Here is a 13,031-nt window from a genome sequence, read left to right as displayed (position 1 = left end):
TCGACGTGTGAAATCAAGCTGTCATTCCTCATCACTTCCAAGGCTAAGATAAAATGGGATCAGACTGAATGAGAAAAGAGACTTCTTTTTTAACTTCTCCCACTTCTTCAACTTGACAACGAAAGCTCTAGAGACAAGGTCCTTCTCCATAAAATAATCCTTCAGCCTCTGTTGTACAAAAAGAAATAAAAGACTATAAAACACTCATATTCTAATGGATTTACCCTCCAAACGATTCGTGGACATAGGTCCAATGTTGAACCATGTAAATCAGTATCTCCATCTCTATTTATATTTCCTGAATTTATTTTCTATTCACTACTATGAATATATGTATAGTCACTGTACAATCGCTGCAAATCGCTACCAGAGGCTCCAAACCGTTCGGATGTCACCGTGATCAGGAATGACTATTTATTCAATTCCAATTTGTTATGCAATTTTTTGGTATTAACAAAGACAATATAAAGCATATTATTCACTTAAGCTCCGTTTAGATTAAGAGATGAGTTGAGATGATTTTAGATGAGTTGAATAAAATATCGTTAGAATATTACTTTTAATATTATTATTGTTTTGAGATTTGAAAAAACTGAATTGTTTATTATATTTTATATGAAAATTTAAGAAAGTGGTAATGATGAGATAAAACGAGTTGATGTGAATTTTGAATCCAAACAAGATATGATAGAATTTAATTTATAAAATTCAAAACTAAAAATTTATATTACAAATTAAATCATTTAATATATTAAACGATTATATAATGAGTAATACTATACACCACACTATCATCTTATTTTCACTCTATTATGTAAGATGTGTTATATTTAATAATTTATCAGTATTAGATGATAAAAATATATAATAAATAATTATTTAATGATAATAAATATATCACATCATATATAATGAAATGAAAGTGAAATGATGATGTGATGTATAAAATTTTTCTTATATAATTCTTTAATTTAAAATGATGATAATTTCCTATTCGTAAACGATACATAACGGGATCTCATCGACAAAGTTGTTTTTTTCTCTGTTCTCAGCTTCTCACTCCACCGGCGCCCCAGTACCCCCCCCTTCTCGCCGGCAGTTCCCCCTCGCCCCAGTCCCGTCGAGTCTCCGACAGCCCTCACCGACGTCTCCGACAGCCTTCTACCGCTAGGTATCTATACTTCTCTCTCTCTCTCTCTCTCTCCACTTTCGATCTTGCCCCAACTTATTGCTCTCTCACTGCTTCTACACATCGTCGATCGATATATATTACTCCTCGCCGCTCCCGTCACGACTTCTTTTAACTTTTCCACAGCTAACAACCTCGAAGAGATACACATATCTCTTCCTCTCTCCCACAGGAGTTTTTTTCGTTAGGGTTTTATATCCGACGCTCTCTTTCTGATGGTTAGGGTTTGTGGAAAGTACTCTGCTGTATCGAAGGTTTCTTACTGATTAATCTTCAGTTTGGTTCCCAAAAAAAATAACGAGAAGATACATGCAAATTATTGCGAAGAGTGTTTATTTGTTGTTTTGGGTTATGGGAAGAAAAAATTATTGTTTAAAACGGGCTAAAATGTTGTATTGGGTTTGATCTAGTGACTTCGAATAGATTATTGGGTCCATACGATTGCACTTCGAGCAGCCAAACGAAGCTATGCAATATCTTTCGTTCTTGGAACCCTATTCGATATAAATTTTTGTGAAATTTTCGATATAATCCCTAGGGGTTGGCTCAAATGCTCAAGGTTCGAATCCTCTTAAGTGTAAATAATTGCTTGGGGCCATTGGACTGGGTTAATTTTTCCTTGAATTACCTAAGGTACACTTGCAGAAAATTCCTTCCCGATAGCCTGTGCATCCCAGGATTAGTCGAGACTTTGTTCTCGCACACCTGGTGCCAATAGAAAAAAAATTGTGAAAACGTGAGCGAGCTTCACAAATTTTCATACTATTGACCTTGAGCTCGTGCTTGATAATGCCTAAAATGTTCTGCTGGTTCCTGATATAGTTATTTATTTATCTCTTTTGTATTTTTGTTCCTTTTAATAGTGAGGGAAATGGATGGTCTAATATCGGTTTTATATTTTCTTTTAGTTGTGATGGACGTAGAATGGAGGGATAATCAAGATGATTCTCCAGTGAGAGAACATTGGGATGGAGGAGCTTACGACGATTTAGAACAGAATGGAACTGATAAATCAAGCAAGCACCGGAGCAAAGATAGGAAGAAGAGTAGCCGAGGGGAAGACAAGGAACATAGGAGTAAAGACCGAGAACGGTCAAAGAGAATTAGTGATGATGTTTCAAAGGAAAGGGAAAAATCAGCCAGAGATGCAGAGAAGGATCGAGTGTCAAGCAGGGATAGGAGGAAAGAAGATAGGGATGAGTGGGAGAAGGATAGGAGCAGAGATATTAAGTTGAGGGAGAAAGACTATGAACGTGAAAGATATAAAGAAAAAGAGCGTGATAGGGATAAAGATGGAAAAGATCGAGGGAAGGACCGTGAGAGGGAGAAGGAGAGGGAAAGAGAGACAGATAAGGATAGTGATCGAGGACGTGAAAAGGAGAGAGCTAAGGAGAAAAACAGGGAGAGGGATAAAGATAAAGAAAGAGAAAAGGAGAGAGATAGGGCGAGGGAAAAGGAAAGGGAAAGACATAAAGATCGGGAGAAGGATAGAGAAAGCTTTAAGGATGCAGATAGGGAGAAGGGAAAAGATAAAAATAGGGAGAAGGAGAGGGAGGCAGATCAAGATAAAGAGAGGTCAAGAGATAGAGAAAGAATGAGCAGGAAAATTCCAGAGGAAGATTACAATTGGAGCAAGGATGAAGAGCCTAAAATGGACTATGAAGAAAATAAGATTAGGGATGCTTCAAAGCAAGGGAAGGTGTTCCATCACAGTGAGACTGAAGAAAATGCTGAGGGCCACCTGTCGGCATCAGAGCTTGAGGAACGCATCTTGAAGTTAGTAAATCTTTATTTTTGCTTTATTTGTGCATATTGGCATATGAAATTAACAATTGTAATGCTTGAGATTCTTTTTCCCACAAATCCTACCTTAGTTTTGTGAAACAATCACAGCCATTCTTTTGTGCTACCCTTGTTTCACTTGTCTTTTTCCAGTAGCTACTTTGTTCTTGGCACCGTATGAATTTGTATTTAGGTTACTTTTCTTTCTAGTATTCAATTGGATATTATGTCCTATTCTGATTTTTTTTTAAAAAAAGTGTTGTGTGTATTCTGATTTAGTTGTGTGTAATTATTTTGGAGAGTCATTTACATCATATTTAATTTCTTTCCTAGGATTTGTTGCATTCTCTGTTGGTGGTGTGACAAGCCATTTAAGTTTCAGAAGTTTGAAAAACTATATTTTCTAACCATTTGAAATACTATGTTTCTATAACCAAATTTTATGTAACATGAATATATTTCTTTACTTCTTGTTTTAATCTTTTTATTCAGGAAGAGAGAAGAGAGATTGAATAAAAAATCTGAAGGTGTTTCTGAGATTTTATCTTGGGTGAGTCGGAGTCGTAAGCTTGAGGACAAAAGGAATGCTGAAAAGGAGAAGGCCTTCCAGCTCTCTAAGGTCTTTGAGGAGCAGGTTAGTTTTGTTTTTGTAGTGTCTATTTGTACTTCGTTTTACAAGATGATTGATTTCATGTGAGAATTTTCACTAATGTCATGGTATGAGTTTTCTCAGGACAATATTGGTCAAGGAGACAGTGATGATGAAGAACCAAGCCAGCGTACTGCTCGTAAGAGTTCTTACTCTTTGAAGGCTTTTTGTTTATTCCATCAAATTGATTTATTGGGGGTCTGGGTCACATGGAATTGAATCTGTCCAGCCTGTATTTTATTCATTTTGAGTGCACAGTTGGACTGATTCAAATACTGTACTCATTTAGTTCTATTGGGGACTTGTGTAATTTCCTAATGATGTCCAAGCACGATAATAAAAATAATCAGTGTGTCTGCATGTGCATGCATGTGTTAATTGGTCTGAATGAATTCGCTTATGTTCATGATTTATGTTGACTTCTGGTATCTGATCCGTAAGCTAATGGTTCTGGTTGATGGGTTGCTACATTGCTGATCCAGACTGACATTTTTTTAATCTTATCACTTGGCAGATGATCTGGCAGGAGTTAAAGTTCTCCATGGCCTTGACAAAGTAATGGAAGGTGGGGCAGTTGTTTTAACGCTCAAAGATCAGAGTATACTTGCAGATGGGGACATCAATGAAGGTAAAGCTTTTCTGGCGTAACCTTTTGCTTTTCAGAGCTCAATTGTCTTAAGATGACTTGGCATTTTAATGTAACAGACGATTTTGGTCTGATGTGACAGACACGGATATGCTTGAGAATATTGAAATTGGAGAGCAAAAGCGGCGGGATGAGGCATACAAGGCTGCAAAGAAGAAAACAGGGATCTATGATGATAAGTAAGATGAATGTTGGGATTAGTACTTATTCCAATGGCCAGTTGTAATAGAACTCAATGGATTTAGTATCCATGACTTTCTTGCATCAATTGTTAATCATGCTTAGGTGTTTCTCTTGTGACCCGTGTACATGGGCTATGCTTATTGCAATCATTAAAATTTCTTGCTTACCTATCAAAAATTGTTTTTCTGATGTCTTATCATTCATAATCATACCAAAAATGGTTAATGACACTTTCCTTGTGACACTTTAGGTTTAATGATGAACCCGGAGCAGAGAAGAAAATGCTGCCACAGTATGATGATCCCACTGCAGATGAGGTTTATTTTTGCTTTTACCTTTTGCGCTTTAGTTTTTTCCTGAGCTTTGTTTGCCTTTTTTTTTTAATTAAAATTACTGGGAGAAATTGTTGATCATGGACAGTGGTCTTGAAATATGTGCTTACTCGATTCTTATTTTCAGGGAGTAGCTCTGGATGAAAGAGGACATTTCTCTGGTGAAGCAGAGAAGAAGCTCCAAGAGGTAAACTTCTTATTCCGTGTACAATATATTTGAAGATAAAAGAGGAGAGTGGCTCTGTTTGAGGATGGGGAACTTCCTATGCAGTAATGGCATTTTAAAAATCATTGTTTTGGTGACTTCTGTTTATTTGAGTTTTAATCCCATTCTTCCTTTCTGCCGTCTTTTTTTTCCCCTTCACTTCATTTGCACAGTTTGAATATTTGTGATGAAAGATGATTTTAAGCTTCTTTTCATGCTTGAATAATTTATTTCTTAATCAAAATTTTCCTTGCTTATGAAGAATATATTTCCCTTATTGCCAGCTCCGTAAGAGGATAGAGGGTTCTTCTGCAAATAATCACTTTGAAGATCTCAGCTCAGCCGGGAAGATCTCATCAGATTACTTTACTCAAGAAGAAATGCTTCAATTTAAAAAGCCTAAGAAAAAGAAATCCTTGCGGAAGAAAGAGAAGCTGGATTTAGATGCCCTTGAAGCAGAGGCTCTATCTGTTGGTTTGGGTGTTGGGGATCTTGGTCCCCGGAAGGATGCAAGGAGGCAAGCCACAAGAGAGGAGCAAGAAAGAGCTGAGGCAGAATTGAGAAACAATGCATACCAGTCAGCCTATGCAAAAGCTGATGAGGCATCGCAATCACTGCGGTTGGAACAAACTCTTCCTGTTAAAGTAGAGGAAGATGAAAATCCAGTTTTTGCAGATGACGACGAGGATCTTTATAAATCTTTAGAAAGAGCAAGGAAAATGGCACTTAAAAAGCAAGAGGTGGAGGTGGCATCTGGTCCTCAAGCAATTGCACTTCTTGCCACCACTAACACCAGCAGAGAAACTGCTGAAGATCGAAACCCCACTACTGGAGAGTCACAAGAAAACAAGGTCGTCTTTACAGAGATGGAGGAGTTTGTCTGGGGTCTCCAGCTCGATGAAGGTATTAGCTGGGAGCCATTTTTATTAGCCGGTCAAAATTTAGATTTAGTTGTTACTATTTCCCTTTCGAATGTGTCCTGGTATTGTTGCTACCAATTTAAACGTGATTCCATTTACGTGTCAATTTCAAACCTTTTCCCTCCTTTGGCATTCTAAGATGTTTCTATTTTCTTTTCAGTTTGCCAATTTTTTTGCTTACAGCATGGTGGCTATATGACATTATTTGGATGTGAATTTGTATTATCTCTATCTGCACCATCTGGAAGATTAAGGGGATGTTTGGGGAATGAGATGAGATGAAATGAAAATTCTGTGAATAATAGTGAAATGGTTTGAGTTAAGATGTTTTATTGGGTTTTGGGAAAAGAGAGAAAAAATTGAATAAAAATATTATAGAGTTAAAATATTGATAGAATATAATGTTTTAATATTATATTTGTTTTGAAATTTGAAAAAGTAGTATTGTTTTTATGTTTTGTTTGGAAGTTTGGGAAAGTTATAATGATTAGATGAAAAAGTTGAAGAGTTGGAATTGAAAAGTGTTTGTATTTGAGTGATGCTTGGGAAGGAAATTACGAGAAATTATGAGATGAGATGATTTGTGTTTGCAAACAAGGGCTTAGAGTCTCTCCCTTTAAAATAACAGTTTACTTTGCTGTAGGTTTTGAAATCTTCCAATGCTTGTGTAAAAAATTATGTTAATATCTTTCATGTGCACTGTGGTAACACCTTCCTTTATTAATAAAATTTTATCTTACTCATAAAACAAAATTTTTTTTATCTTACTCGTAAAAAAATAAATGTTAATAACTTTTACTTTTGCTATTATTCTATCAGAAGCCCGAAAGCCCGAAAATGAAGATGTTTTTATGCAAGAAGATGAAGAGCCAAAAGTTTCTGATGAAGAAATAAAAGATGAAGCTGGTGGATGGACTGAAGTTAAAGATGTCAGTAAAGATGAGGACCCTGCTGATGAGGACAAGGAGGAGACAGTGCCAGATGAAACCATACATGAAGTTGCAGTTGGGAAAGGATTATCAGGTGCACTGAAGCTTCTTAAAGATCGAGGAACACTGAAAGAAAGTATTGATTGGGGTGGTAGAAATATGGACAAGAAAAAAAGCAAACTTGTTGGCATTGTTGATGATGATGAAGCAAAAGACACTCGTTCATCCACTTTGATCGATTATAAGAAGGAGATTCGAATTGAGAGGACAGATGAATTTGGGCGAATTGTAAGTGCTTCATTTTTTAAGCAAATATTCAAATTGAATTGTGTAAACATCGTAGTTGACTTATTACTTGCATAAAAAGAACATCATTGTCGACTTATCTTCTCTCATCAATGTGGTTTGACATAGTGGCCTGACTTAAATAAGGTACTCTTTTTCCCCCAATTAACTTCAGTGAGAGGAATTGACCATTGGAGTGGATGCTGCTTATGCTTGTTAGAGAGACAATTCACACAAGGTGCATGTTGTAGATATGGGAGTGAACCCAGTTGAAAGTTTGTTTCTTTAAAATCTGATTTTCAGGCAAATGGGCTGTTTTATGGATCTATGAATCTCACAATTGAGGGCTATATTGCATAAGTTAATGTTTGCTTGTCTGTTGGATTCTCTCTCTCTCTCTCTCTCTCTCTCTCCCACCCTCTTTAATTGGTTTAAAATTTTAACTCACATCCTTGATTGGAGATTATACAAAACAAACTGGTTACCACAGAGAAATTTTTTAATTTTATTTTTTTAACCACACCTATGGTTCTTTTAATGGCTATGAAGCATGCATTTAATGCCTACTGTTATTTATTTGTTATATACTAAATTATACTCCTAATTGAAGACAGAGATGATGTCATGATAGCTAGTTGCTATTAATTTATGTATAGTGAAGATAGAGATGGGCGAGACATTCAAGATAAATGTGGTGTTAAAAAAGATGGCTTCTCATATAAGGTGAAAAATTGACTACCTCAATGATTTTGTGAACTTTGAGACTGATTGTGGATGGCCATGTCAAAACATGTTGTCTTATCTGTGTCTGTGAGTTAGCATGTTGGTCAAATGTTGCAGATAAACGGAAGTTAGTCAAATATTAGTCAGTTGTAAATAATATGAGCCTCTTGCTCCCGGCTATATATTCCTATATGTAAGCCATTAGTTTTATGCATTTTTCTTTGTAAGTTTTTGTGTCTATTTGTGACTTGTGACCCTGTTTTTACCAGATGACTCCAAAGGAAGCCTTTCGGATGATTTCACATAAGTTTCATGGGAAGGGACCTGGCAAAATGAAGCAAGAAAAGCGCATGAAGCAATACCATGAAGAATTGAAATTGAAGCAGATGAAGAATTCAGATACACCATCAATGTCTGTGGAGAGGATGAGGGAAGCTCAAATGCAGTTAAAGACACCCTATCTTGTCCTTAGTGGTCATGTTAAACCAGGGTATGCTTTTGTTCTTATTACTTCATCTGTTCACTTAAAATCATTATCAACTACTAATGAATTTCGATATAAGGAAAGAATGTAGAAAAAATAGTTCTGACCAAAAGAAGCATTTGCGATAGATTGGGTAGATAAAAAACTATATTGGCATGATACTTCATGCTACTATCAGCAACTCTTGCACCCGAAATGAAGGCCATGTTTGGTTAAGTCCGATTTTCAAAATGTTTCTAAAATAAATTTTCAACTTCAAACCAAACAGCTTTCAATCTAAAAAAATTTTACTTTTTCAACTTTTCATCCAATAATTTGCCTAGATTTCATTGAAAAGTCAAAAACACAAAAACAAAATCCTAAAAAAGTTACATTTAAACAACTTTTCAAAATCCCAATACAAACATTTCAAAATAGTTTTTATTCAAATTTTCCTATCTATCTCCAAAAAACCCAATAAAAAACATCTCAAAAATTTTCAAAAAAATCCTCAAAATTTCATTTACAAACATGGCCACAGTTTTACTGGATAGTTTTTGTTAGTGTAAATTTTTTGTTGAAATGATGTGTGTGAATTTTAACAAATATCAGTTTACTTCCACAGAGATCACTTTGGGGATCTACCCACCAAAATTTTGGGGTGTGCTGGGTTAGGACTTAGGAGGCTAAACAATTAGTTAGGGCTTGGCACTGCAATTTTCATGTTCATTAATTAAATATGGTGCCTAACATTTTATTCCCCTTTCTGTTCCAGTGCTAGTAGTGGCGCTTACACTTTCCCTCATTTGTTGTGGAATCTAGGTTGCTGTCAGATGATCACAATGTCTTCACTGTATTGGTCCATATTAAGGAATATTTATTGGGGAAAATACGCTTTCCACCCTCCAACTAATTGATGTCTTGCACTCTGCTCCCCAAACTATCAAAACTGACATTACATCTTCCAACTGCTAATTTCTGTGAAATAGCACACCATTTAGCCAAGCCTGACCCATAAGATAATGAAAACAGGTGGCATAATCTTTGACTTTTGGATCTTAGCTATTGGTGATAGTTGGGGAATGCAAATGTGTTAGTTTTGGCAGTTCAGGGTACGTGTAAAACAGTTATTAATTGGAGGGTGGGAAGCGTTTATTCCAATGTTGATTTCTTGTTGGGCAGGTTCTAATCACTTGTTGAGTCACAATGTTGTTAAAAATAGATGACGGAGATTTTTTCACAATGGTACAAGCTATTTTGATGGTGGTGAACGTAAATTTGGTGTCCCTAGCTGGTAGATCATCATGATGTTGTGCTTGGATATCTAGACTTTTGGTATTTTCAGTTGATGGATAAATACATATGATGTTTTGCATCCCTTCAAGGAAAGCTTAGTTCTTAATCAAAGATTTGAATAAAAAATTATGTATAGTCTGTAGTTATATGGTCAAAATGGCATTTTTTAAACATCAAATCACTCAAATATATCAACTCTTTTTTTCCTGTTTTTTTACCAGGCAAACTAGTGATCATAGAAGTGGTTTTGCTACTGTTGAGAAGGATCTGCCTGGGGGCTTGACGCCCATGCTTGGCGATAGAAAGGTCAGTCAACTAGAAACATTTTTGTGATGCTATCCTCACGTTTGTTATGTGCATTAAAAAATGGATGTTCACACAAAAGTTGGAAAGTGAGGAACTATCTTTTTTTAGTCTTGTAGAAATTTTCTAAGGAACTTTTTATGTTTTTCAGTCCCGTAGATGTTTTCTGAGGAATTATCTTTAAACTTATCAGGCCCTTTTGGTTTGATACAAAAATAGAGTTTTAGCATTGGTGGCTGCAGTTTTCTTCTGTGGATGGTTTCACTAGACCTGCTTCTATAATTATGAAATAAAAATAAGCTTAAGAACTGTTCCTAAATCGGAAATAGGTCCTCGCTTTGTACACCTCCTGTGAAATGCCTGCCTAGTGCATGCTGGGAAATGCATGCCATGGTGCTTTTGTATTTTGGATAGAAGTTCTAGTTCTTTAACACCAATCCTGATAAGTTGAATCTAGAACGTTAAAATTTTAAAAACTCCTCGTCAAATTTCCCAAAAGTAAGAGAGTAGGGTGCTAGAGAGATGGAGTAGCCTGTTCAAAAAGGCTGGTTTTTCTTTGACTAAAAAGGTTGAGAATCTCATCTTCCCATCATAGCCATTCAAACCATAATTTTAGGTATCCTTAATTTTGTTTTATCATTTATCTCCACATTGCAAATATTGATTACAAGATATGCAATCTTTTGTAACCTATCAGAAAAACAATTGAAAAAAAAAACTTTCAAAAATATTTTTTTGTCCATCTTTCAGGTTGAACATTTCTTGGGTATAAAGCGTAAAGCTGAGCCAGCAAATTCAGGTGCGGCAAAGAAGTTTAAACCTTGATGGTTCTTTTTGGCGGAGTTTTGGAGTGGAGTCAACGCTCTTATTCTAATTTTAGTGCCAGCAAAGGAGTTGAGCGAGTTGGTTTATGTTAGGCTACTGGCTGATCTGCATCTCTGCCACTGACGACTGTATGTATATAAATTGAATTTGTTAGTTGTAACTCAGTAACAGAAAATATCTAATGATCTGAAACTGCTTGGTGAGATTTGGCTGTGGGGGTCTACGGCTATATATAAAATTCATAGCAAAAAATTTTGCTCATATTTTGTATACTTGGAACTCTTTACACTCTACGCGAGCAGGTTTGCTTTCCCCTTCCCTACCCTCAATCTCCCAAATGCTGGATGTACATGATTTTATAATTAACTGTTGGGAGTCCAGATGTGAAATTGCATGTTTTCGGCTAAAATATTCTTTGGCCTGAACCATAGCTCTTTACATCAAAGACCGTCAACACGTTGAAGTTATTGTTTGAACTTATAATATTGGTTTTCATTTTTCGTTTGCGAGGATTTTCCCATCTGGATCCATTTGCTTCAGATTTGCCCAAATTTGGTCGCTGATACCTCTGTTTATGTGTGCGTGCATGAGTTCGTGTAAATAGCATGTTGTTACATGATCCGGACGAGTTGCGTGCAATCGAGCATTACTAGTTGTTTTTTAGCCAAAATTTGACCAGAAAATTTACTTTTTCTAATTTAGCTAGTCACTTTTTAATACTACCAAATAATAAACTCTTTAAAATCTATCATTATTTCATTAAAATTTCTATTTTAGTTTTTTCATTTATTTTAATTCTAATGGTAACTGGATATTTATTCTTTGGTAAAAAAATGTACATTAATTTTTTAACGTTCATATTATTTCAACGGATATAATTTTCTAATCGTTTTATTTTTCAAAAGGTCATATTTTTTTAATAGGTATATTTTTTTGCCGGCTATATTACTCTCTTATATTAAAATTTAAAGTCAAGTGTAGTATAAGAAACAAATAACACAACGTCAATAAGTCCCAAAAGGCAAAATAAGTAAAAGCGATGCACAACTGAGAGAGTCGATCAGTCACAAAACCTTCTCTCTCATCCTCTCTATAATCTCGAGCTTTTGCTTATGGCAGTGAACAAGCTGCCAAACCCACAACCCTTCAAACAGACTGACTGCTTGCTGCTGTAGTCAAACCCCCAAAATCCCCCAACCAGCCTCAATTTCCACCTCCAGCTTTAACCCCCCCCCTTCAACCAAAAGTCTTTCAAATCGAATCTAGTTTCAAAAAACGAAAAACAAATACCACTAGTTTCAAACAATTGAGTAATGTAGTTTTCCTTGAAGGGGTCAAAATATAGTGGGTTTAGAAATCTCAAACCTCTTTATAGTGGATGTAAAATATTGACTTAATTTTATCTGGCAAATACAAAATCAAAGAAAAAAGAAGATGCAGAAACGCACTAACAATGTTGATGTCGTGTTTCGCACACCCTTGGGCCAGGCTCCAAACAACTTAGGTCTTCACGACAGGCCCTGCAATGAGAAGGATGGATGCGGCTTGAGAGGGCGGCCTGGGGGTCGGGAGCCTCCGATGCTAAAGTCAATAAATGTTTTTAAAGTGTAGTAAATAAGTAAGGAAACTTCAAAATAAGTGAGAATCCTCGTACATGGGATTGGCTATTTATACTATAAATTCGGTGAGCAAATCAGGTCTGTTGCTATGGGATATGGAGTCCTCGTATTGTTCATTTTGTCAGATTCTTTAAATGTGGCGTGATCTTATGACGGTTCCATTAATGTGGTGTGCGGTGACAGGGCCATTAAATGCAGCGTGGTTATCCAACCTTCTTCCCTTGGTTTGCTCTTTTCTTGGTCCGTCCATGCTTTCCCTGTCAGTAGATCGACGATCATTCGCATGTTGCGCCTGCCAAGTGGGCGAGCACTTGATGTTTGGACATTACTCGAGGGATCTTAGACCATCTAGTCCCGATGAGTCCCATCTTCTGTTGCACTGTCTCCTTCCTCAGGTCGTGTAGAAGGGGTTCTGTTAGCAAGCTGGGTCTTTTTCCTTTTATCTTGGGTCAGGCTTGGCTGGGCTTCCTTGGCCTTGAGTAAGGGAGGAAATCTCCCGTACAAACAGCATCAAGCGAGGGAGAGCGGCCCAAGAGTTTTTTTTTTTTTTTCAAGAGAGAGCGCCCCTGAAAATGGTGGAAATCCCCCTTGCTACAACTAGGGGTGTAACCGGTCCGGTCCGGTCCGGTTTTGGATAAAATCTAGGACCGAACCGGTATGTACCGGTTTTATATTTTTCAAA

General features: G+C 36.4%; 1 protein-coding gene across 1 annotated transcript; it reads left to right on the top strand.

Moving 5' to 3' along the window:
* The first annotated feature begins 1,016 nt into the window (after positions 1–1,016).
* LOC109005844 (SART-1 family protein DOT2) lies at positions 1,017–11,052 on the top strand. The gene is made up of 13 exons (XM_018984907.2): positions 1,017–1,171; positions 2,098–2,965; positions 3,464–3,605; positions 3,705–3,759; positions 4,135–4,248; positions 4,349–4,445; positions 4,700–4,766; positions 4,909–4,968; positions 5,271–5,889; positions 6,726–7,123; positions 8,113–8,333; positions 9,824–9,908; positions 10,656–11,052. Exons 2-13 carry the CDS (start codon positions 2,103–2,105, stop codon positions 10,728–10,730), a joined length of 2,796 nt encoding a protein of 931 aa, XP_018840452.1. The 5' UTR covers positions 1,017–1,171; positions 2,098–2,102; the 3' UTR covers positions 10,731–11,052.
* Positions 11,053–13,031: the final 1,979 nt, after the last annotated feature.

Source organism: Juglans regia, chromosome 12 (genome assembly GCF_001411555.2).
Source record: "Juglans regia cultivar Chandler chromosome 12, Walnut 2.0, whole genome shotgun sequence".
NCBI classification, from domain to species: Eukaryota; Viridiplantae; Streptophyta; class Magnoliopsida; order Fagales; family Juglandaceae; genus Juglans; species Juglans regia.
This window is presented reverse-complemented; position numbering and strand designations above follow the sequence as displayed.